Source organism: Vitis vinifera, chromosome 8 (assembly GCF_030704535.1).
Source record: "Vitis vinifera cultivar Pinot Noir 40024 chromosome 8, ASM3070453v1".
Taxonomy (NCBI): domain Eukaryota; kingdom Viridiplantae; phylum Streptophyta; class Magnoliopsida; order Vitales; family Vitaceae; genus Vitis; species Vitis vinifera.
This window is the reverse complement of record NC_081812.1, coordinates 1385430-1412787: the sequence shown is the minus strand read 5'-3', so window position 1 is coordinate 1412787 and position 27358 is coordinate 1385430. Positions and strand designations below refer to the sequence as shown.

At 31.3% G+C, this 27358-nt stretch overlaps 1 protein-coding gene across 1 annotated transcript; it reads left to right on the top strand.

Annotated features, from left to right (window-relative positions):
- The first annotated feature begins 3246 nt into the window (after positions 1 to 3246).
- LOC100262048 (protein DETOXIFICATION 21) lies at positions 3247 to 19653 on the top strand. The gene is made up of 9 exons (XM_002272542.5): positions 3247 to 3367; positions 5547 to 5855; positions 16368 to 16909; positions 17564 to 17650; positions 17731 to 17787; positions 17890 to 18128; positions 18210 to 18328; positions 19210 to 19296; positions 19381 to 19653. Exons 2-9 carry the CDS (start codon positions 5574 to 5576, stop codon positions 19459 to 19461), a joined length of 1494 nt encoding a protein of 497 aa, XP_002272578.2. The 5' UTR covers positions 3247 to 3367; positions 5547 to 5573; the 3' UTR covers positions 19462 to 19653.
- Positions 19654 to 27358: the final 7705 nt, after the last annotated feature.

Sequence of the window (27358 nt, the reverse complement as noted above, 5' to 3'; positions counted from 1 at the left end):
CGGGATGGTTTTCCACATAAAAAATCCTCATGTCCTTTATTTATTCTATTTCCTATACCAAACTAGAATGTTAAGGGATTAAAAAAATATTAATTTTGGGCTATAAACTTCATAACACCTATTCACCCCGCTTTAGATATTCCCTAATATAGATCTTTAAACTTTCATAAATAAAATTAAATTTATTATCAATGCACTTTTCCTACATGCCTTTTTGAAGGAAAATATTGTCAGCGTTTTCTCCTATCACTTCTTTTCCTTACCTTTTTCCATAGTATCCAAACGTGACAAATCATTTTTCCTTAAAATTCCCACCTTAGCAGTTTCCTAAACCAAACATAACATAAATAAATTGTTATTTAAAACATGCATACAACCTGCTAAATATTATTCTTCCATTGTTTTATAGTCTCCTTCTAAGCCCCACATACAAATAATTCTTCCATCAATAAAAACCAGCAAGAAAAAATCTGTTGATGAAGAAGCATCCTTTCAAACATGGATGTTTAACATAAAAGAAAAAAGAAATTGTTTAAAATTAATGAAGAAAAATATTAATTAAAATTAATAAAAATAAATATTAATACAATAAATATGTCAACTTAATGTTTTAAAATACTTTTTTAAAGTTAAATTTAACAAACAATTTTAATATTTAGAATAAAAATTAAATAATAAACTAGAAATAATTTTTTTTTAAATAATTTAATTTAAAATCAATTTAAATTATTAATTAAAAATATTAAATTTTATAAAAAAAAATCCTCAACTCCATGACTTAATTTTTTTTTTCTTCCTATATTTACATGTCCATTTGTAGCTTGACTAACTTGCATTGATTAAAGACAACAAAAATAAATATTATAGTTGTCTATTATGGAGCATTAATTTTGTTGGCTCCACCACTTCCCTCCATGAGTCATATCTGTCAAAATATCATTTTGTCAAAATATTGACAAAACTAATAATTCTCATCACTTTCTCACTATTTTTAAATTTTTCATTTCCCCTTTTATTATTATTATTAGTATCAACAGTCACTTTGGCTTCTCCATCACTCTCTAATCATCTTTCAGTGGGGTTGCCGTATTTCGTATGTCTCGGGGATACATTTTTATTTTTATTTATTTTTAATTATTAAAATTAGAAAATTTAATACAAAATATAAAAGCTCTTATACCAAAAAGTAGATTTTTTTTTTTTTAACAAATGTTTTCAAAATTTAAAAAATTTGTGAAGGAATTTTTTTTTACTTAGAGTTTTCAAGTATAAAAGGTATGCATTAATTTTTTATGCAGAAATTCTTATTTTTATACAAATTTTTTTTTCTTATTTTTAAAAATTTTTAAATAGAAAAATATCAAATTAAAATATTATAATGATATAATGAAATTTTATTTTGGAAATCACTTTTGACCCCTTATGTGCATTTTCAAGTTATTATAATGTTGAAAAGAAATGTTAGAATAATAGGAAAAGAGTTTAATATAATTCAACTTTATTGTTGGGCATTATTGGAATTTTCATATGAAAATAATAAAAGTACTTTTATTAAACCCATTTAAAGTTGCCTTCCATTCACGAGAGGTTTAAATTTTTTGTTATTAGAATCATGATTAAAATTTTTATTCAAACGCATTGGAATTAACAACGCAATAGTTAAGGATCTGTTTGGTAATTAGTTTTTAAAATAATTTTTGAAAATAATTTTTAAAAATTGTTTTATAATGTTTTATAAAAAAAAGTTTGTTTACAAATTTCAAATATTTTTAACATGTTTTTAATATTTTTAAATATATTTTAGAAATAATTATAGTGTCTAATGTTTTATTTTTAATTATTTTTTGTATTTGTATAATTTTTTTTAAAATAACCCTTCGAAAATAACTATAAAAACAATAAAAAATAACAAAAAGATATCATCAAATTTTCTTAAGAATATGAAACAAAAAAAACCCTTTTATTGCCAAATGTGTTTTCCTGATTTTTTTTTGTTTCGAAGAACAAAAAAGTGTTCTAAAAAACAATTATCTAACAAGAGACCCTAACTATTGATATAAAAGACACTTCTTATTTTATATTTTTAGAATAAGAAATTAACAATATGTTTTATATGAGATACAAAAATTCTTAAAAGCTTATATTAATAAAAATAATGATTTTAAAAGATTAGGTATTTTACTTTTATATATATGTTAGTGTATGTTTAAATATCCTTCATGTTTTTTAAAATCAGAAAGTAATAATAAATTTTATATAATATTCTTAAAAGTTTATATTAAAAAGTAATGGCCTTGCATATTATTTAAAAATATTTAAATTATCAAATCTTTTTCGAATATTAAGGTACCAAATCTTTTTCGATGCTTTATTTTTATTGTAAAGGTAGCACATAATTCAATTACGTCATTGGGAAACTATATCATTGGCATTTTATATGACCAAATAGTAAAGTTGTCGGGGATTGCTTTTAATAAATGAAAAAAAATAAAATATGCATCCAAAAAAATTTCATACATATATGTTCATGAAGAAGCTTCTCCTTCAAGAAAAATTGTTTCTTCCTAGGGAATATATATATATATTAACTTCAATTTTAGATTTATAATATTTATACAAAAATTATTTTTCCTCCAAAAGAAATAAAGCTATAGTTTAATAATTATCAATATATTTTTAGTTTATTTATACCTCAATTCTAACCAATCAAATTTGAGGAAAAGAAAAGAGAAAAAATTAAAAGAAATGAGAATTTTTTTTAAAAATAAAGCCAACAAATTATTTCTATATATAAACTTATGTATAAGTTTTTATATAGTTTTTATTATATTTAGTTTTTCTTTTTATTTTTCTTAATAAAACAAAAAAATGAGAAAATTATTGTTTTTTTTAACATTTTTTTTTGGAACCAATCATAACATTACATTTTTTTTTTCCTTCTTTTGTCGGCAATATATTTTTTCCTTTTGAAAAATGAAAATAATGAACAAGTTTCAATGGAACACATCATCAATTTTAAAAAATATTAAAAATTAAAAATATTTTATAAATTGCATAAATTAAATATAATACAAAAGTACAGCCATAGGAGTGAGTCAATTACAAACTTCAGTTTTCAAAGTTGAGGAAGATTGTATTGTCTTCCTGTCATATCATACCAAACAAAAATAATTAATTCTCATCTCCTTCTCCTTTACTCTTCATTTTTTCTATTTATTTTTTATTTTTTATATTTTATTTTTATTTTTTGTTTTTATTGTATTTATTCATCCATCTCTGAGGTTTCTTGTCCTCCAAACACTCAGAGAAAGAGAGAGGCAGAAGAAGAGAAGAGTCTGTGTTCTTTTGGATTTTGATTGCCAGTCCTGTAAGTTCATCCCTCATGTTTTCTGTATTTCTTTTTTCTTTTTCATATATATATATATATGAATATATACTCTCTCTTCTGATCATTCTTCAATATAATGAAAATTTTATTTAACTATGATATGTAACATAAATGGAATCGAACATAGCAAAAAATATTTATGTCAGATTGAGTGCATATTTCTGTATTTTTTTCCTTTCTTTTTCGTTTTTATTTTTCTATCTCTTTGATTTTTGTTTTGGTGAAAAGAATAATTTTTTTTTGACTATTTTATTTAGATTTTGGTTAAAAGAAAAATTTAAAGGATGAAAAATGCTTCTTTTTTATTTATTTTTTATTTTATGTATGATGCTTCTCACAAATAGTTTTTTTTTTTAATTTGTTATTATTATTATTATTGTTATTTTTACTAGTATTATTCATCAACCTCTAAGGTTTCTCTGTCAAGATAGAGAAAGAGAGGGAGAGAGAAAGTGAAAATAATTTTAAATAAAAATTATTTAAAATTTTAATAACTGAAAATTGCAATTATAATATCTCACTTAAAATTCATTACCAATGCAAATTTATTTTAATTTATTTTTTTATATATTCATCTTTTTTTTTTCACTTATCTTAAATTTTTATTTTAATTTATATGTCATCCTTTTAAGTTTTAGTATCAACATAAATTATATTTATTATCTCATTCATTTTTTTTTTATTTTTTATTTTAAAATTTTAAATGCAATACAAAAACTATATACTATCATTCTAATTATTTGAGTCTATGTCAATAAGTATACAAATATAGATTATAAATAATTTCTTGATTAAAATATAAATAAATAAATGGTTTAAAAAATAATATGGATAAAAACCCTTAAAGTGTTCTGAAATTTTAGCTTGTTTTTAATTTTTATATTGTTCTTTTTTTAAATTTATTTTTATTTTTAATTGATATTGATGAATATATTTTATATGAATTTTTAAAACTAAAATATAGGAAATGATGTAGGTTTATAATAGATATTGGATTGAAAAGACATTACATGTCAAATTATTATCCTCACTTAAAAGATAAGGAAGGTTGTTATATTATTTACAATTCAATTTTGTCTGTTGCAGTTTTTTAATGTTATAATAAGACACAATCAAATTTTAAGCCATTAAATTAAAAGAAATTAAAACTAACATCATCCTAGTTTAATACTGGGGATTTTATTTTTATTTTTTTTTATTTTTAACATTATTATGCTTTTTTTTTCTTTTTTTTTTTCTTTCTAGTGATTACACTTTCGTCAAACACTCTCTATGCTAAGTTTTACATTAAGTTTGTGTGATAGTATTTTTAACCTAAAAAGTGTATTTAAGGAAAAATTAGGTGTGACAAAATTTAGGAAATACTTCCAAAAATTTGAAAAGAGAAATTTGGCAAAAATTTAAAAACACTTTTAAAAAGTTTCTACAAGTGTTTACACTTCAAGAAATACTTGTAAAAACACTAAGTTGATGTCCATCCTTTTAGTAATGATTTTAAGAAATATTTATAATCTTTTTAACATTTGAAAATTTTTATATTTTTCAAGTGTTAAAAGGAATATAAACACTTCCTAAATTTACTTCTAAACACAGACAAGTGATTTTCTACAAGTGTTTTCTGTTATCACTTGAAAAAATACTTGCAAAAGTTTCTACAATCACTTACATAATGTTGAAAAATCACTTGTAATGTTTCCTAAAGAAACACTTGATTAGTGATTCTCTTGAGAACACTTTGAGAGAGAACACTTGCACTAAAAATATTTAAAGTAGAAACACTATAAAATGCACTCATAGTTTCTTTTTTATAATATGATCCACACATTATGAATTTTATTTGATTTTATTTTTTTGTCATCCCATTCACCTTTTTCATATACAAAACAACAAAATGTACAAAACACACTATAGGGATATAATGAGAAATTAATTTTGAGTCTATTTGACAGTGATTGTGGAGCTCACTACTACTATAAAAATAGTTTTTGAAGAAAAATCAAGTGTTTGATAAAATTCAGAAAATACTTTTAAAAAGTTGAAAAATCAATTTTTGTATTTCTTGGAGAAGCATTTGATAGGTGCTTCTCCCACAAACACTTTGAGTAGCTACACTTACAAACAAGCTCTTCATAATTATTTTATGTGCATGTTTCAACAGTTGTAGAAGTGTTTTCTAGCCAATGAAATGGAAGGCGAGATGAAGAAGCAGCTTTTGAACAATGTGGAAAGGCCAAGAGGAGAAATAGAAGTTGGTAATGAAGGAGAAGAAGGTCAACAACTCAAGGACAAGCTATGGAGTGAGACAAAAAAGCTTTGGGTTGTTGCAGGTCCTGCTATATTTGCTAGATTTGCGACATTTGGTGTAAACGTCATCAGCCAGGCATTCATCGGCCACATTGGCTCTACTGAACTTGCTGCATATGCTTTGGTTGGCACTGTCCTCTTGAGGTTTGCAAATAGCATCCAGGTAATGTTTCACGTTGTCTTCTTCTGATTGTTTTTATCATTCCAAACATACTTTTGAAACAACAAAATAAAAATAAAAATAAAGCTTAAAGCTACGTTTCAAGGTACACGAGATTTTAATATAGTTGGACCAATCATGCCTATATCTTGAAAGGTAAATAGTATGAAATCATATTCCTACAACCAATCTTATATCTATAGATGCAGTTGCTTAATTATTGTTGAAGATAACATTCTCGAACAATGGTCTCTTGTTTGAACTTCATCTTTAGGGCTTCATTGATGGCATTTCTATTTGTCCAAAACCTACCATTTATATTTAATGGTGTCGCAACTAAAAACCTAGCCCATGTTCTTTGGTTGTGATAAGATTAATTAATTGTTATGTAGTTTTTGCATGTCTCTCTAAAACGGTAATACTACTAGTTTCCTATGCCAAAACCAACAAATATGCATGGGATTGGCTAACAAAGCTCTATCCAAATCGATCTCATTCTTGAGCTATTCAACTCAAGGATAAATTTGTTGCTATAAGTTGAGGTATAAAGAGTGTTGTTGAATATCTTCATCGTCTTAAGTTTATTGTTATTGAACTTGATATCATTGAGTCACCAAAAAGTGAGGATGATATGCTCATATACTATCATTGAGGTCTTGCCCCTAAATATAAGGAAATTGTGGTAGGTTGTGCATGCACTCATGACTCTCCCATTTCATTCAAGGAACTTCATGACCAACTTGCAGACCATGAAGAGTTCCTAACAAAGAAACACTTCTACTTAATACAACCATGACTATTACTGTGGATTTGGTTTTCAACTTGCCGAAAATACTAAACAAGGAAACAATAACTCTAAAGGGAACTTGAAATTTTGGTCACATAATCATGGGGCACTTGCTTCTCTAAATCAGCCACAACAATTTGAGTCAACTAGGACTTCTAACAAATAGTTGACCATCTCTCACATGTTAGTTTTGTGGAAAAAGTGAACATGGTGCTCCACAATGTATTCCAAATCTCCATCCCACTCCTCAATCTAATCACAAAATTTCCTATACTCCATAAAAGGAAAATTAGCTTATAAACTCTATTGCCTCTAATCATATTACCGTAGATTTCTCCAATTTGTCTATCCACCAAAACTATGAGGCTCTAGATGATATTCTAATGGAGATCATTCAAGTCTCTCAATATCTCACACTAGTTCAACTACATTATCTATTCCTTCTAAAAACTTCTTCCTTTCTCCTATTTTATGTGTGTCAAACATGTATAAACACATTTTTTGTTTCTCAATTTTGTAAAATGAACTAACCAAACTTCAGCTAATTTGTTTCCTTTTTTTTTTTTTTTTATCGTAAAAGGTTTAAGCATAAGGGCAACTCTTTTTCATGGTCATAACGATGTATATGAATAGCCTAGCACCATGAGAATTGCATTACCATTTACTTCCTCCAATACCTTTACTTTCTTAAGAATAAAAACCTCTTCTCAATTTTGGCATGATCATCTTGGTCATACTTCAAGAAAAGTTACGAATTTTCTTATTCAATCAAATTGGTTATCTATTTCCCCTATTTTTCATTTGATTTTTACTATGAGTTTTATCTTTGTAATAATAGTTGTCATTGAACATTTAACACTTCTTCACTCAAAAGTTATGCGCCTCTTGATTAACTTGTTTATATTGATTTCTAGGGTTCTTCCCCTAATTTACCAAATGATGGTTTTTATTATTAAGTAATCGTTGTTAGTCATTTTACTAAATACATATTGCTATATCCATTACAATGTAAACCAAATATCTCTTCTACGTTCACTCATTTCAAATCTATTGTTCAATTACTACATATTCAGATGGTGGATAGGAGAGTATCTAGCCCTTAAAACTTTCTTTGCCACTAACGACATCCAAAACTTGCAAACAACACCTCACACCCCTCAACATAATGGCTTTGTTGAAAAATGTCATTGCCATGTTGCTGAAATTATCCTTAAACTTCTTCACAATGCCTCACTATTTCTTTCCATCTAGCCTTATGCCTTTCAAACAACATCTTGCCTAATAAAATGACTATTGACCCCATTATTCAACCATAAATCCCCATATGAGAGATTATTTTAATCCCTTCCCAATTGTACAAACGAAGGGCCTTTAGGTGTCTATGCTTTTCTTAGCTAAAACCATGCAATCTTGCTCTTAGTCATTTTTTTGCTATTCCAATAACCAAAGTGCCTATAAGTGCTATGATATGGCACCTCAAAAATATTTTTTTTACACGTCATGTTGAATATTTTGAACATGCCCATTTCATGCCCACTTTAATTTCGCTATTGTTCATTCACTCTTGATATGTGGACCTCTTATTCTACCTCATTGGTTGCCTTGTCACCATCTCACTCCATTCTCTCTACCCCTACATTTTTTCTCACACCTATTTCTATAATGAAAATTCTTTTGGTAATGCAAGCTAGCATAGTTCTAGACACTCAAACACTATTCCTACTTCGAATGACTATAATAAGGATGTCCCCTTTGTGCCACCAATACCAAGGATTAAAAAATAAAAAATAATAAATTATTGATGGTTCGATTTTACAAAAATTTCAAAAAATACTAGAAATATTGAATGAAAATTTGGAAAAAATATCAATTGGGTGAAAATTCATAAAAAAATATTATAGAAATGTATTAGGAAAGAGACCTTAACATCATGACATGATGTAACAGAATAAGATTTCGCTAAGATATTTATTTGTTATGATTTCTAGTCTCTCTCTTTATCCTTAATTGCATTGATTAATTTTCTAAATATTCACACTTATATTACTTGCATTGTACATGACTTGAGTACATTAGGAATTACATAGAAGGTTCATGTCATGGGTTCTTTACTAGATGATAAATAATTCATAGTCGATTCATGGAAGAAGGCAATCCATCAAAGACTGTAATGTACTATCTCCTAATTAGAAGAATGAGTTGTCTTGGTCATTATAATGGTTTTCACATGGTGAGTGCACTTATGTGTATGGTTACATTAGATGGGACCTCTAATGAATCATGACATTAACTATTAGGTAGTCATTATTCACCAAATTACTATGTTGTATAATCTCTCAACTTTGAGAGAATATAGAGTTAATGTTAAGGTCTTCAATGACTTCAACCTATAGGTGGATCTTATGGTAATCACATATTCCTTACAGATTAGGTCATTTTTCATTAAAGTAAGTGGCAATAGATATTTTTAAGACTAACACCATTGTTGATTAATTTATTAGTCTTGTTGAGTAAGTGGTAATCACATATTCCTTACGGATTGAGATAGTGTATCCCTTTGGGGAATTCTAAGGACTTGTAATCCTGTAAATTGTCGTCACGATAATTTCTTTAGTTGAATTTGACATTTGGTATTTGTGAGCTAGAGTATCTCCTAACATCTACCTCATTAGACTTAAGAGGATATAAGACGCAAGAATTGAAAAGGTAATCTTGAGAACTTGATAACATCTACCTCATTAGATTGTGGACAGTAGTTCATGGAAAGTCTACATGCAGTAGATAATAGGTCACAAATTAGACCTTGAAATCTTTATTTAATATCATAAGATATCAAAATGTTGTTGACTCTCTATAGTGGCATGTTGAGTTAACTTTAGAATTAGGTTTTAAGGAAGACAATATTTTCCTATGAATTCCAATGGTCCTCAGTCAAGCTCACAATCCTTGGTGGTATAGTTTTTAAAGGATATTTGGGTTTTCTATTCATTTGTGTGCATGGTAAAATGCAAGGTTGTACAAGAGCTTATGGATAGTCTTTTCGGATTGGGCTAATTAATTAATTGGAACCTAATAAGACTGTTAAATTAATTAAGGCCCATTAGACTAGACTAAATGACCTAGCTCAAGTTACTTAAGCCCACGGGCAAGCCTATATAAACCCTCTTAGGGTATAGGGTTTGTAACTTGAGCCATTTTGCCTTCTAGAGAGATAAGCCTAGGCTTCATTCCTATAGAGAGGATTCCACTATTTTCATGTACCAAGATCCAAGAGAGAGTTATTAGGTAGAAGATTGCAAGGTTTTTGAGATTTGCTTTGTCTTTTTCTTCAACTGAAATTGATCTAAGAACATCTAAATCAAAGGTACCACTTTTAAGCCCTAGATCTACCATTTGAATATTATTATCACTTCTTTTACATAGATGTAGAGTCCCTAGATTCTTCCCCCACTACTCCCTTACCCAACACCACATCCTTATCCACTCATTTACATGAATCCAACATTCCCTCTATACCTACCTCCTTCCCAACCACTTTGAATTCACTGATGATGGTCACCCCCTTCCAAATCTATATTTTTAAACTAAAGTAATTTTATCTTATTGTTACCAAGAACCCTTTTTCTTGCCTCTATTGAATGAAGTTATTCGCCCTAAGATCTCAAAGATGTCAATTGGAAAAAAAGTTATCACTAATGAATTAAATGCCTTACTAAAAATAGTGACATGGGATCTTGTACCCTCTTAACCTTCTTAGAATGTTGTTGGTGATGAGTAATTATTTTGAGTCAAGTGGAATCTAACTAGCTCTATTTCTTGCTACAAGTCTCGACTTGTAGCCAAAAGTTTTCATCAATGACTAGGCTTGGATTAACATGAGACCTTTAGTTTGGTTATTAAACCTACTAGGACAATTCAACTCATCTTAAGCATTACCTTATCACATGGATGGTCCATTTGTTAGCTTGATGTGAATAATATCTTCTTACATGGTAGGTCGTTCGAGGATTTTTTTTATGTAACAATTGCTAAGTTTTACTGATTCCACTTACATTTCCCATGTTTGTAGAATTAATTAGAAGGTTATTTATGGTCTTTAACAAGCTTTTTATCAATCAGCCAAAGGCCTTCTTATACTCTTTTTGATTTTTCAACTCTAAGATAAATCTATTGATCTCTTCATTTACAATTATGCCAATATGATGATACTTTTTTACCTATATGGATGACTTGTGATAGGGAATAACATGTCATTCATAGCTGGCTTTCTTAAAGCACTTTCTTATAGAATTTTTCAATGAAGGATATAGGAGACTTATATTATTTTCTTGGAATAGAAGCTCTCTCCATGGCTTAAGGTTACTCTCTTATGTACTTAACATAAATAGATACGAGATCATCTCGCTTATACCAAACTAAATATTTCCAAGGAAGTTACTACTCCACTCTTTAGCTTTACCCCCTTATTCTCCATGATGGCTCGCCTTCTACTTAACTCACACAACATCACCAAATCATTGGTGCCTTTCAATATATTTCCTTAACACATCCTAACATCTCATATGTAGTGAATAAGCTCACACAACTTATGTACTATCCAAAGAAGACCTATTTATCAATAATTAATCATTTACTTGGTTACCTTTAAGCACATTATACATCATTGTTTCCTTCTCAAGCACCATCAATCTTTGACACTAATCACATTTTCTAATGCTAACTGAGTCAATATTATGGATGATAACTCTTGGTGCTCTCATAAGCAAAAGATAGTAACTCAATCTTCAATAAAGGTTAAATACTACGCCCTTACCTCCATGGCTACCAAGGTCCTTTAGATTAAATCTCTTCTAGGAGACTTGGCAGTTAGCTTCCTAAGCCACCTATTATACATTGTGACAACATTAGTGGTATATACCTCTCTATCGATCTTGTCTTTCACTAAAAAAATGAATCACATTGCTATCAACTTTCACTTTGTGCATGATCATGTTGCCAAGATAAATCTTATTATATCATATATCTATAGGAAATTTTTGGATTATTGGATCTCATTAGATGCATGAAACTACTCCTAATGATACTAGATCCTATGTATAATGCAAACATAGCATTTAAGTTTTTTTATAAGATTTAGATTACGTGTTTAGAATGCTTGCTTCAAATCTAGATGTTCTCATATCAAATCCATGTTGTGTAGAAGATTCTCGTGAGTGTGGTAGTCAATAATGATCTCATAAACCTCTAATTCTACCTTATGACTCCCTTTTAAAGTTAGACACTCAAACGGTGGAAGTCTATAGGGTGGAGACTAGGGTTCTCTCTTTGTAACATAAGAATGACGGAAGAAGGCTAAAACCTTAACCTTGTAAGGGTTATTTATAAGGTTCCTATTAAGCTTAAGTGACTTGAGTCCATCTTAAGCTTAGGTCACTTAATTTAGTATAAAAAAGTCTTAATTGATTACTTAACCCAATAGGACCTTTTTTAATCAATTAGTCTAGTCCAAAAATGTTGTTCATTAATTCCTCTACAACCTCGTATACTTATCAAAATAACCTTAGAACCATGAACCAATCCGACCCTCATAATAATTCCAATTTAGTATAAAAAAAGTCTTAATTGGTTACGTAACCCAATAAGACATTTTCTAATCAATTAGTCTAGTCCAAAAATGTCGTTCATTAATTCCTCTACAACCTTATACTTATCAAAATAACCTTAGAAACAAGAACCAATCCGACCCTCATAATAAACCATATCATCAAGGTATATGAGTTCAAATATGACCACCGTGACCCATAGGATAGTACTACCTCCCTTAAAATCTAATTTTGAAGTTATTTAACATCTCACTACAAAGAATCAACTACACTCCAATACCTTATGTATATTACAATGAGACACAAGGTGCTTGGGTTCGTGACTTGCTATTTTATTGTATATAGTCTTCCTATGAATTGGTGTTTATAATCTAATAAGGTGAAAGCTATCAACCTCTTAAGATTACCTTTACCATTCGAGTTACAAGTCCTATTGTGTGATCAATTGACATGTTCTGGCTCACAAGAACTTATGTCAAGTTCCACTTAAGGAACTACTATGATTATAGTTTACTTGAACATGCGTCCATAGGATCACCCAAGATGACGCACTATCTAAAAGTCCATGAGATATCATAGTGTTTTTATTGAGAATACTTGTTACTTCCAACTTTCATCAATAATGACTCAATTCATAGGGAATATATGATCACTTTAAAATCTCATCCAAAGGTCAAAGTCATTACTAACTTTGGCACAACCTCAATATTTTCTCAAGGTTGAGAGAAAATACAATATAATAGCTTGGTGAAATCATGACAACTCGATAGCCTTACATCATGACTCATCATAGGTTTTGTTCAATGTGTAACCATACATACTAGTGCACTTACCATCAAAAATTCATCTCAATGGCTAAGACCAATCATCCCTTCAATTAGGATGTAGTGCAATACAACCTCAAATGGATTGCTCAAGTCCATAAACCAATTGTAAACAAAACATCAAATTATGAGGAACCTATGACTTAGGTCTTTTGTACAAATTTTAATGCACTTAAGTCATGTGAAATGCAAAAGATGTATGTGACAATGCTTATAAAGAATAATACATGGAATAAGGATAGATAAAAGTGTAGTTGGAATATAATTAAATTAATAATAAATTCTAAATTTGTTACATCATATCATGTTTTTAAGGGTTTTATCTTAACAATGTCACTTCTAGAGATCAATTTGCAAATGCTTTGATTAACACCATCAACTTGCAAATGCTTTGACTAAGCCGATCAACTTGCAAATGCATTGACTAAGCCTTTAAGTTGCTAACCATTCTAGTAGCTCAAATCCAAGATTCATGTATGTGATGGGATCATGGTCTTGCGATGGCATAACCCTTCACCTCCTCTCAATATGTGTAGACACCAACATTCCATTTTGTCTTTCTCAATCAATCTTCCTCATCAACTCAATCTCCTAGTCCCTCAATCAACTCAGTTTCCACATCATTGTAGTCCACAAACTTGTCCACACAACCCATTCAAGTACCTTTTGTTGATTCACCCAATTTGGGTCTTTTTTCCCAACTCCTGTCCAAAACACTCACCCTATGACTACTTGATCCAATGATGGTATTATCAAGCCCAAGTTTTTTTTTACACCCTTAGTTGCTGAACCTCAAACATTTCAACAAGCTATTAGAGACACCAATTGAAAGTCAGCCATGGATACTGAATATCATGCCCTCTTGAATAATAATACATGGATGTTAGTTCCACCTCCACCTCATGGTAACATCATTAGGTGTAAGTGGGTATTCAAATTGAAATATAAATCTGATGGTAGTGTGGACCACTACAAAGCGAGACTTGTTGCAAAAAGATATGATCAAAATCAGGGCATTGACTACTTTGAGACGTTTAGTCCTATGCTAAAACCATATACCATATGGATTGTGCTCACAATTTCCCTAACTTTTCGTTAGATCATTCGTCAACTAGACATTTAGAATGCATTTCTGAATGGAGAACTTCAGGTCCAAGTGTTCATGCATCAACCACTTGGATATGTACATCATCAGCATCCTACTCATGTCTGTTGTCTCCATAAAGAAATTTATGGTCTCAAACAAGCTCCTAGAGCTTGGTTCAACAAGCTTAGTAGCTCTCTAGTTACCTGGGTTTCTAGTGCTCCCGTGCTGATAACATTTTTTTTTTTTTTTTTTCACCACACAGCTATAGGTGTACTCATCATTCTCATCTATGTTGATGACATATCGGGCACAAGAAGCTCTGCAACTCAGATTCATTCCTTCATCTCTCGTCTAAGCTCTGTCTTTGCTCTAAGAGATCTTGGTCCCATCATTTATTTTCTTGACATCAAGGTTCATCGGAGCTCCACTTATCTTCATCTCAATCAAACAAAATACAAACATGATCTATTAAAAAGAATAGCCATAATTGTAGCCAAGTCTGCACTTACACTAGGTTCCTTAGGAAAACCGTTTTCCTTCTCATATGGTGATCAACTGCTCTCTGATTCATCTCTCTATAGACGCACAGTGGGAGGCTTATAGTATGTCACTATTAGTAGACCAGATATATCCTTTGCAGTCAACAAAGCATGCCAATTTATAGCTCATCCAACCTCAGCACATTCGCTTGTTGTTAAACGGATACTCAGGTACCTTAAAGGCACTTCGGCACATGGTCTTCTACTACACTCATCCTTCCCCTTTGCTCTTCAAGGATACATTGATGCCGACTAGGCATCTTGTCCAGATGATCATCCAAGCACTAGTGGCTATTGCCTCTTTCTAGGACCTAACATGGTTTCCTGGTCCTCCTCTAAGCAAAAGGTCGTCTCTAGAAGCAGTGCAGAATCGGAATATAGGAGTCTTGCATTCTTAACAGCTGAGATTGTTTTGAGTCTAAGCTCTTTTAAAAGAACTATGTATCACTCGGCACAAACCCCCTTTGCTTAACTCAGTGCGACAAGAGTGTTGCAACTCTTGTTGCAAACTTTGTCTTCCATGCACGTACAAAACACGTAGAACTCGATCTTCCTTTCATCCAAGAGAAGGTTCTCCAACAAGACCTCATTATACAGTACATTCTATCTTTTGATTAGGTGGCAGACATCTTCACCAAACATATTCCAAGTGCACAATTCTTCATGTTTCGTACCAACATGAATCCTAGCAACAAAATCTCACCGAATATCTTCAAGACTACTTTACAGTTAAGAAGTTTCAACTATAGATTGTTAGGTTCAAAGTTGATAGCCTTGGAAATATCAAGACCTCACCTGTATAAATACATAAAGTTCAATAACAGAAGTAGAGTATGTTTCTCTTTTTAACTCCACAATTGAGAATATTCACTAATTAAGAGAAAATTAATTCAAAGAACTGGAATTGATGAGTTCTCATTTGAATGTTACAATTTATATGCTCTTAATTGTTCACCCATGGATTAAGTTCCTCTATTCCCACAATACTGGATATGTTAAGTCCCATCTCTTGTTGTCAAACCCTAACTACCCAATTGATTAGACTCGTCAACTTTCTTTATTTTCCTTTGCATCTGCTTTCTTATTTCATTCTTTCTCTCAATTTTGCCTTATGCCTGCAGCCACAATGGCATTACCATGGTTATATATTGATGACCAAACCCTAAATACCCTTTTTCCTTTTATTTTCCTTTTTTCTAATAAAGTGATCAAGATAAAGAGTATCATACATGGGGAGGGAAAAATGTGAAATTGGGTTTTGGCAGATGTTAGGAATAAGAAAGAGCTCCAGAAATTAAGATTAGGGTTTGAGAAAGATGAAAAGAAGAAGCAAGTATTTCTGGCATTTTATTTACGTATATCATAAAAATCTTAAATAGATGGGTGAAGTGAAATTTAACAACATTTAATTTAATTTTTAATAAAAAAATCCAACAGAAAATATTTATACATGGAGGCTAACCAAAAATCTTCTTTGAACAAGAGTAACCATTTTTTTTATGGTACATGCATACATGGCTATAACCAGGTCTGACTTTGTCTACAATCTATGGAAAAGTATTGTTTGTACTTCAAAATTTCACAAGAAAGTAATAAAACTTATGTTTTCACAATCTGTTGTGAAGTTTGAATGAGTTTACTCTCTTATAATTTGATCTTGATTTTGAATGTGTAGTTGGGCATGGCATGCTCTTTACAAACTCTATGTGGACAATCCTTTGGTGCAAGGCAGTACCATATGCTAGGCATATATCTTCAAAGATCATGGCTAGTTGTAACCATAGCATCACTCTTTCTTCTACCACTCTTCATCTTCACCACCCCGATCTTGAGGGCTTTAGGCCAGGAAGAAGAAATTGCAGAAGTTGCTGGATACATTTCTTGGTGGCTAATCCCGGTTATGTTTGCCTTCATTGCGTCCTTCACCTGCCAAATTTACCTACAAGCACAGGACAAGAACATGATAATAGTCTATTTGGCAGCATTTTCACTTGCAATCCAGTTGTTTTTGTCCTGGCTAATGGCAGTGAAGTTCAAGTTTGGACTTGTCGGTGCATTGGCTCCTGCAGCTTTAGCATATTGGATCCCCAATATGGGTCAGCTCATGTTTATTTTCTATGGAGGATGCCCTGAAACTTGGAAGGGTTTCTCACTCTTGGCTTTCAAGGATCTCTGGCCTGTTATCAAGCTTTCTCTATCATCTGGGGTTATGGTCTGGTAAGGCCTTTTTCAAATATTCTTTGTAAACTAGTTTTCAGGAAATTGATGATCAAAAGTAGGTTTGTTATGTTTTTTGGTTTGATATACATTATTAGACCATCACACATAATAATAGACTCCATCTATATCAATAAAAGTATAAGGAAAACAATGAAAAAGAGAGAGGAAAAAGGAATAAAACAATATTCATTATTCATTTTCTTTCATATTTTTTCATTATAAACTAATTAACATAAAGCGATTTTTTTTTTCTTTTTCTAAATTTCCTTTCGTTTCTCAGTACTTTTTTAGATCCAAACATAACATTAAGCTTTTGAGACAACGGATAGTTTTCGAACACAGGTGTTGCCCATTTTATTCAAGTTTAAGCCTTTGGGACAACTAGGAGCTTAAATATAGTATCATTGCTTTTTATAAAAACATCTGATTTTTACAACCATATGCTGTCATTGACAATCTTGAGCTCTTTTGGGAAAAATAATGTGTTTGGTAAAATTAGGAAAGCGCCTTTAAAAGGTTAAAAAAACATTTGTAATGTTTGATGAAGAAGTATTTGATAGGTGATTCTTCCAAAAATACTTTTAAAAAAAGCATTTCAATTAAACGGGCACTCCAAATCTGATTTTTACAACTATTTGCTACCGTTGACAGTCTTGAGCTCTGGTACAACACAGTATTGGTTCTCCTAACAGGAAACATGAAGAATGCTCAGGTTGCCATAGATGCTCTCTCCATCTGGTAATTTTTTTTGCCCTTCACTTTTCTGATTTCTCTTGGCTTCTTCGATTTCATGTCTATACTGGCTTCCTCGTTTGCAGCCTCAGCATCAATGGGTGGGAATTGATGATCTCTTTTGGATTCTTGGCAGCAGCAAGGTATTATTACTATTATTGCATTAATTTATCATCAACTCAGAAGCATATATTTAGAAAATTTAACCAACTCCTTAACCATATTTTGGCTGCAAAACCTTTCAGTGTTCGGGTTTCACATGAGCTTGGAAGAGGGAGCTCACAAGCAGCAAAGTTTTCAATTGGAATGACAGTCATTACATCCTTCGCCATAGGATTCATATTTTTTATATTTTTCCTGTTCTTTAGGGGACGACTTGCTTACATTTTTACAGATAGTCATGACATCGCTGAGGCAGTCGCAGATCTGTCTCCTCTGTTGGCTTGCTCCTTGCTTTTGAATAGTGTGCAACCAGTTCTCTCAGGTAAATTCTTAATCTCTTTCAGTATATAAAACATGGGCGCGACAAAGTAATTTGGATTTGAATCATTGAGGATGATATCAGGAGTTGCTGTTGGGGCTGGCTTGCAAAGCATTGTGGCATGTGTGAACGTAGCCAGTTATTACCTAGTAGGGATTCCTATTGGAGTTGTACTCGGTTATACTATGAATCTTCAAGTTAAAGTAAGTTATCCAATCGCTTCCCTTTTAATTTTCATGCTAGATTTATTGTTAGAAAGTAGCATATATAGTTTAGGGAGTTAGGAAATAGACCAAGAATGTATCATGTATATTAAGCTAACGTACCTTTTCAAGATTATTCACGTTCATGAGATAATGTCTTCATTTATTCTTTTGAAGTTAGAGATCATTAAGGCAAAAACTCTTTTTTAAGCTTACTAAGAGTTTCGGTTCTTGTTTGGAAAGTGCCTGATATAGAAATCAAATGTTTCCTCTTATCTTGGAAGTCATTCAATTTAATAAAACTTCTACAATATAATTTTTTTTTTTGAAAATTATCCATAAAATATGTTGAATTAAGTTTATAGGATTTGGATTCAATGTGCATATTATACTCTTTAACACCCTCCCTCACAATATGCGTACCTCATGTGCGGGTATGACACATAGGGAGACAAACAAATACATATGCAAAGAATTGCAAAAGGATAGAGAGATACATAGATAAAGAACTACAAATTGAGGGAAAGGAGAAACAAATGAGAGAAATGCAAATTGTTGAGAGATGGCTCGAATTCAAGACCTATTGACAAACCAAGGTCTGATATCATGTTGAATAACCATTTTTTCTAAAAACTTAAACTTATAGGATTTAAGTTCAATATGCAGATCATACTCTTTAACAAAATAAAAGAGCTAGATTTCTACATGTTGTGTATGATTGAAGTAGATGATTCAAATACTTTTTAGCCAGGTTTCTCATGTTTTTAATATATATATATTCTATGATCTATCATATGAACTTTAATTTTCCATCACAGCAAACTAGGGTGCAAGTTGTTTCTTCGCTAAATTGTTTGTCCATGCAATGGTATGTCTTGTAGGGTGTTTGGATAGGAATGTTGATTGGAACATTTCTTCAAACTGTTGTTCTAGTCATAATCACCTATAGAACTGACTGGGAAAAACAGGTACTTTCTTCTTCTTCTTTTTTTTTTGAATTTATTTCCTTAAATTTATAGAATTGTGAAGGTTGTGTATCTGCATTTCTGTAGGTATCTATAGCCCGCGCTCGCGTAAACCAGTGGAATATAACAGAACCTAAGGATGCTGATCCAAATATGCACGACGCGTGAGACATCAACTTAATTAGGGGTTTGTTTGAGAATGAATATAATAAAAGTTTAGTCTTAATGTTGTATCGGTGGTACTTCTATCAAAACAACTTCAGTAATCTTAACGGGTCATGTTTAGATATCAACCAAAAATTATTTTTTATAATGTTTTGGATATATAATGTGTAAATAAAATTAGCAAGTGTAAGTCTAAGAATCACTTAAAGTAATTCAATCTCTAGACTTTTAAGTGATTTTCAAGACTTTATCAAATGTCTTATTTGCAAAACATGTTTTTAGGGATTACAAATACTTCTACCACCCCCAACCCCACCCCCCAACCCAAAAGCACAAATAGGTTGATTCTTTTAGGCTATGTTGATGTCCTCCAAAGTTTGAAGGAAAGTGTGGGAGAAAGAAGATATAGAGGAAAGTCGAAGGAAAATAAAAAATTGATTTAAAATCAATAAATTATTTTTATATGTTATTTCAAATTCATTTCACCTATTTTTCTTCTTCTATGTAAAGGTTAAATAACTTAAAAATGTATAAATTTCTAATTAATTTTAATTATATTATATTTTCTTTTTTATTTTTCATAGTGAAATCAAACATAAAAAAATTATTTTTCTTGACATTCTTTTTCTCCTTAATAATTTTTGGGAATCAAATATAATCTTGCTTTATTTTAGAACTAAAAATAAATATTACCTTTATTTAACTTACTACTCAGTACTTTACTTTTAATTTGGCCCAAGGGTCTTTGATTGAACATTTTTTAGTATATGGTTTTATACATTGGAGGAGTTACCCCCATTTACTTATTATATTAAATATTTGAATCATATTATAAATAATACATGACTTGTTTTCAACCCTTTTGGTTTATGTTTGTAATTGTTTGAATTTAATGTTATATATGGCTGAAAAGCAAAAAAAAAAAAAAAAAAAAATCCCAATAAACTATTTCTATCTCAACTTGCTGGTGATTCTTTATATTTATATAAAGATTTTAGAGTTCCTAGAGAACTCCAAAAAAGCTCTCCATGGATTATATAACCTTATGTGATGTCTCACGTGGGAGAGGGGAAAAAAATTTGGTTCTACATATGTATGTGTTCATCTTAATCTTATAGATGCATTTTAAAGTTGTGAGTGCCCCTTTGGGCTTAAAGCGGATAATATCTACATGATTTGATATGAATTGTTACACCTTATTTGTAGCATAACCTTGTCCGTTAAAGAAAAATGCTTTTCTTAGAGTAAGAAAATTTCATCACAAGAAAATATTAAGGTCATGGGGATCTTTTAAACTAAAAGTTATCTTCAAGGAATTCTTGTATGTAAGAATTTTCCATGGAATCATGTCTCAAATTAATCCTTCCTATAAGTTGTGTAAACTTTTTTGAAACTAATATTGTCTTATATATTGCAACATTCCCATCATGATTATATTTTAAAGAAAATATGCACTTGCAACCAATTGAGTGTTTTCTTTATTAGCTCCCAAAGTGATTTTTCTAGAGAGAGCTTCCATCTCATCCATTACTCATTTCTAAGAAGTAAAAGCTTCTTTATAAGAGGAGGGAATATATGAGCAATCCAAACAATTAGGTTATGTTTGATTCTTGAAAAGTATTAAGGATAGAAAAAAAAATACAAAGAAAAATGATTTTTTTCACGTTTGGTTGTACTATGGAAAATATCATGGAAAATCAAATATAATCTAAACTAGTTAGAAAATTGTGTGTTTTAAAATTATTTAATTTTAAATATCCTCTTATAGGTTAAAGTCTCTTATTAATTTTAGTATAAACTCAATATCCTCTCAAGGTTGAGAATCCATATAGTGTAGTAACTTGGTAAATCATGACAATCAATAATCTTACGTCATAATTCATCGTAGGTCTTGTCAAGTATGCATTACATACACTAGTGCACTCACTATAGAAAACTCATCTTGATGGCCAAGACAAATCAACCCTCTAATTGAGAGGTAGTTCACCATAGTTCTTGCTAAATTGCCCAAATCCATGGACTAATTCTAGACACTTATCTACTTATAAGGAACTCATAACTTGTATCCTCTATGCAAATTATAATGCACTCAAGTCATGTACTAGGTAAGAGATATTGGTCGAATGTTCAAATCCATATCAATGCATAAAAATGATACTAAGGGGACAATCAAGTTTGACTTCGTTACATCATATCTTGCTTTTAGGGACTCAATCCCAATAAATTTTATTTTAGAGGTTGTGGCTTCACTCCAACAAGACAATTCAATCACAATGCTAGCAATGACCAAAGACAGAATGTTCATGCCAATACCATGAATCCAAGAAACAACTTCAACAACCAACTCCTACCACAATAGATACTTCAAAAATCTAAAGGTACTCTCATTTGAAAATTTGCATTAAGGCTAACCATTCAACACTAGATTATTAGAACAAATTTAACTATTCATATCAATCAAAAGAGATTCCTTAAGCTTTAACAACCATGGCTCTAAATGAAGAAGATAAGGATCCTAATTTTTATGTAGACTCAAGAGCAACAACCCACATAACAAATGACCCAGGTAAGATGTCCTAAGTAATTCCATATAAGGGGAATGGTGCATTTTTTTGGGAAATTGAGAAGCTTTAAGAATCTCACATATTGGTGAAGTTAAATTTTAAACTAAACATAGAGATCTAAAGCTTAAAAAAGTATTGATTATTTCAAAAATTAATAAAAAAAATTGCTATCAATTAGACAACTTACTCCATAGAATTCTCATCAACTAGTTTTGTCATTATAGATCAACTTCAACAAGTGCTAGCCAAAAGAACTAAGTAGCGAGGTTGTTATGTATTGGAGGAAAATGTGATTCAAGCCATGACAATTACTAAATCTAGCAAGGCATCATTAGAAGTGTGGCATCAACGTATATAGCATCCACAAATAAAATCTATAAAGCTCCTATAAGATAAAAATTCCATTAAAGTATCTAGTTGGATGAAATCAATAGTAGTATATGTTAGTTGTCAATTAGGAAAAAACTGTAAACTTCCTTTTAGTTTAAAAAATAAAACTTCCAGCCATCCTATTGACAAAATTCATTGTGACCTATGGGACCTGCACCAAATAATTCAACTCAAGGATACAAGTATTATGTCGTCTTTATTGATAATCATGATTGCTAAACATAGCTCTATCCTTTAAGAAGAAAATAAGGTTTCTTTGAATGTTTTTTAAAGTTTCAAAATATGGTTGAGAACCAACTTGAAAGACATAAAAATCTTCCAAAGTGATGGCGGGAGTGAGTTTTTAATTAATTAAAATTTAGAATCATCGGAACAAATGTGGAATTTTACAATAAGTCCCATGCCTAGGAACTCCATGACTTAATGGGTTTGTAGAGAGAAATGGGTCTGACAATGTTTTTCCATGCCAAACTACCTTTGAGTCTATGGGTAGATGCATTCCTTACTGCAACATACCTCATTAATTGATTGCCTTCCACAGTGTTGAAAATGGAGAGTCCATTGTTTATGTTTTTCAAACAATATCTAGCATATAGAAGCTTGAGAATTTTGTGCTACCAGTGTTTTCCATACCTTAGAGACTATAGGAAAAGTAAATTCTCACCTAAGACATATCCATGTGTTTTTTTTTTTTATATATAGCTCTCTACACAAAGGCTTGAGATGTTCGCATCCTTCAACTAAAAGAGTATACATATCTCGTCATCTGATCTTCAATGAAAATTGTTTTCCTTATGCTAACTTTCTTGTTAAGAAAAACCATCTGCATATACCTACAGAAATGGCCTCATTCCTAACTTTGGATGCTTGGTGTGAGACTCTAAGAATAAATCAACAAGCCAAGTCTTAGAAGGGGAACACTACCAACCAATCACGCAACTCCATGAAGTACAACCACTACCTATGCACTATTCACATGCAAATTGGGTAAGGAAACCAGTTCAATGCTAAAGAAAGAATCTCTACCAATTGTAATACTGACCAAAATACAAAAGCATCATGTGTTAATCTTATAAGAACTCCTATTGCTATTGTTGTTTGCATTAGTGACTACAACACTGCCACTATTGTTGAAATTACCACTACTATTGCTACTACAAATGGCCATAATATTACCATTGTAGTTGTAACTCCTACTCTATTGTTGTTGCTAGTAGCCACACTCCTACTAGTGTTAGTAATTTTTCTTATATCAACAAGCACCTATTTGGTCCATCTTTCTAAGAAATGGTAGAGAATAAGCATGTTGGTACACTCCTCAATACCAATCAACCAACCATAATGTTGATGATGAAGTTCCTAATATTAGTAAGCAAATTGTTATTGGCATCTCTTTTCCTTAGGTGCAACACATAGATAACCAAGGAACTCATATGATCATCAAAAGTAATCTCAAGGCTTATCCCAATCTAAAGTCTCAAATAGTCACTTGTATTGCCACAATAAGTAATATTAGTCAACCAAAAACATAATGTACTACACTAAAAATTCACCATTGGTTCGAAGCAATACAAGAGGAGATCAATGCTTTAACCCAAAAGCAAACATAGGATTTGGTTCTCAAGCCTTCAATTGAAAATATTGTGGGTTCTAAATGGGTGTTTAAAAGAAAACTGGAGAAAAATGGAACCATAGATAGATACAAAGCATGATTAGTTGCTCAAGGATTTTCTCAAATACTAGGCCTGGACTTTGGAGATATCTTTAACCTAGTTATAAAGCATACTACAATCAGATTGATCCTCTCACTAGTAGTGACCTTGGGATGGACGATGAGGCAATTGGATGTCAAGAATGTCTACTTGAATGGATTTATAAAGGAAGAAGTATTCATAGAACAACCTCCTGGATTTATAAACCAAGACCTTTCTGATCATGTATGTAAATTGAATTGGTGTCTTTATGGCCCCAAGCAAGCTCCAAGAGCCTAGTTTGATATATTATCAATGTCTTCTCCATTTGGAGTTTTACTATGGTAAAGCAGACCTGTCTCTATTTATTCTTCGCAAAGGTCAGCCCATCGTTTTGCTACTTATTTATGTTAATGATATTATAGTCACAGGCAATTATAACAACATCATCAATGACCTCATTAGGACCCTGAGTAGTGAATTTTCTCTCAAAGACTTAGGATCCTTGCATTATTTTTTAAGATTGGAGGATAAATATTCTTGATAGGTTATTTGTTTCTCAAACAAAATACATTAGAGATCTTCTAAAGCTCATAAAAATGTGGAGTATACTCATATCAACACAATCATGACTCTTAAGTCCACCATCACTGTTAGGATAGAGCTCTTAAAAGCATGACATGATGTAATAGATTTCGAATTCATTATTTATTTAATGATATTTTGGTTTACTTTTATATATTTGTATTCCATGCATTGTACTATATGAGCATTCTCATCTGGCATCTCTTGCATTGTACATAAGTTAAGTGCATTAGGAGTTATACGAAATATCCAAGCCATGAGTTCCATGTAAATAGAGGTTGTAGTGCATCACCTACTAATTTGAGGGATGACAGGTCTTGGCTATTATGATAGGCTTCTTATGGTGAGTGCACTAGTGTGTATAGTACACATTGGACAGGACCTACGACAAGTCATGACTTAAGGCTATTAAGTAGTTATGACCTTACCAAGTTACTTCATTGTATTATCTCTTAACCTTAAGAGAATATTGAGGTAGTGTTATAGTTACTAGTGGCTTTGACTTACAAGTGAGATCGTAAGTTAATCATAAATTCCTTATGGATTGGGTTGTTTTTAAGGAAGCTGGTAGCAATAGATATTCTCAATAAAGGCACCATGATATCTCATAGGATTAAGACAGAGTGTCCACTTGGGTGATCCTAAGGAAATGTGTTCATGGAAACTATGGTCATAGTAGTTCCTTAAGTAGAACTTGACATAGGCTCTTTGAGACTTAAGACATATCAGTTGAACACATAATAGGAGAATATGTAACTTAATGATAGTAGATGTAGTCTCGAAAGATTGATAGCTTTTACATTATTAGACTATAGACACCAATTCATAGGGAGACTAAATGCAATGGATAACAGGTCACGGACCTGGGCATATAGTGTCTTGTTGTTATTTACATAGGATACTAGAGTTCAATTAATTCTTTATAGTAAAATGTTAAGTCAACTTCAGAATTAGATTATGAGGGAGCTAGTACTCTTATGGGTCCCAGTAGTCCTCACTTTGAGCTCTTATACCTTATTTGCATGAGTTATGAGGGTCAGATTAGGTCTAGGTTCACTTTTGTGTATTAGAGCATTTTGGTAATTATGCAAGGTTGCACAAGGGTAAGTGAACAAGGTCTTTGGATTGAGCTAATTGATTAATCAGTAGACCATGTTGGGTTAATTAATCTATTAGGACCCAATTTAAGCTAGATTAAGTGACCAAACCTATATGGACTCAAGTCACTTAAGCCCGGTTAGGAACCCTATAAATACCCTCTAAGGGTTAAGGTTTCCATCACTTTTGTCTTCCACCACCCATAGAGAAAGAGAGTCATAGTGTCCACCATTCTTTCCTTCTTATTAAAAGTGTGCCAAGAACAAGGTTGAGTCATCAAGTGGAAGATCAGAAGTTTACAAGACTTCCAATAACTTCGAGGTTATCTTCAACACTTAGAATTTAAGATTTGGGAACATCCAAACCTGAAGGTTAGTACTTTAACCCTAAAGATCAATTTTTTGAAAAAAAAAAATGTATTGCTTTCGTTGCTTGGATCTACGAAGCCAACAATCATACCTTTTGATGAACAACATATTGATCCTACATAATATAGGCACAACTCGTTGGATCTCTCCAATATTGAACCTTCACAAGGCATGATATTGTGCATGCGATCAATAAGGCCTACCAACATTTCCAAGCACTCACTGAAATTGACTTGCAAGCTATCAAATGTATCCTCATATATTTGAAGGAAACAATAAAGTATGGAATCAAGTTTCTCAAGTGAAACTCACTTTGTCTAATTGGTTTTTGTGATGCTAATTAGGCGGGATGCACAAACATAAGAAGAAGCACATCTAGGTATATTGTATTTTGTTTAGGAGCCAATTTTATCTCATGGTCCTTAAAGTGACAACCTACAATTTCTAAATCAAGCACAAAAGTCAAATATCAATTCCTTGCTTCTAGTGCGATAGAAATAACTTGGCTCACTTTCCTTTTCCATGATATTGGCATTCAACTACATGAACCCTCTTAACTACTATGTGATAACCTGCCCTTCACATGATAGTAAATCTCATCTTCCATGCACGCTACAAGCATATTGAGTTAGACTATCATTTTTTCCGAGAAAAAGTTGTGAGTGGCATTCTCATTACTCGTTTTCTTCCATCATCCTTACATAGTTGATGTATTCACAAAGGCATTTCCTAAGACCTCATTCCAAGGTTTTTTTATCCCAGGAATGCACAAGTTACCACTTATTAGCTTGCGAGGGACTAATAAAGGAAAGTCCAACTCAGCATACAATCTACCAAAGTAGAATCTTTGCGTGAGAAGCTTATAATGCAAAGTTGCTGCATGCAATATGCCAAGGAAAAATGTCCACATGAAAATGCAGCCATAATGGAAAATTGCTACTACTCTCCATGTTTGCAATGTGTGGAAAATCAAGACTGGAAAGAAATTTTTCACTTATATTTTCTGTATATATTCCCTATGTTGCATAAAGAAAGTGTGATTTATTTTTTATTCTTTTCAACGTTGTAATTATCCATAGGAAAAGCAAAATGGTAAGCAAAGAGAGTGTGCAGTAAACCCTTGGAAAAATTCTTTTCTATTCTTCACATATTACAAACTAAACTTTTATTATAATCATTCTCAAACAAATCCTATGTTAATGTG

Coding starts and splice junctions, on each gene's coding strand:
- LOC100262048 (XM_002272542.5), top strand. CDS start 5,574: ATGGAAGGCGAGATGAAGAAGCAGCTTTTGAACAATGTGGAAAGGCCA. Junction 17,788..17,889: donor GGATTCTTGGCAGCAGCAAG/GTATTATTACTA, acceptor AAAACCTTTCAG/TGTTCGGGTTTCACATGAGC. Junction 18,129..18,209: donor TGTGCAACCAGTTCTCTCAG/GTAAATTCTTAA, acceptor GGATGATATCAG/GAGTTGCTGTTGGGGCTGGC.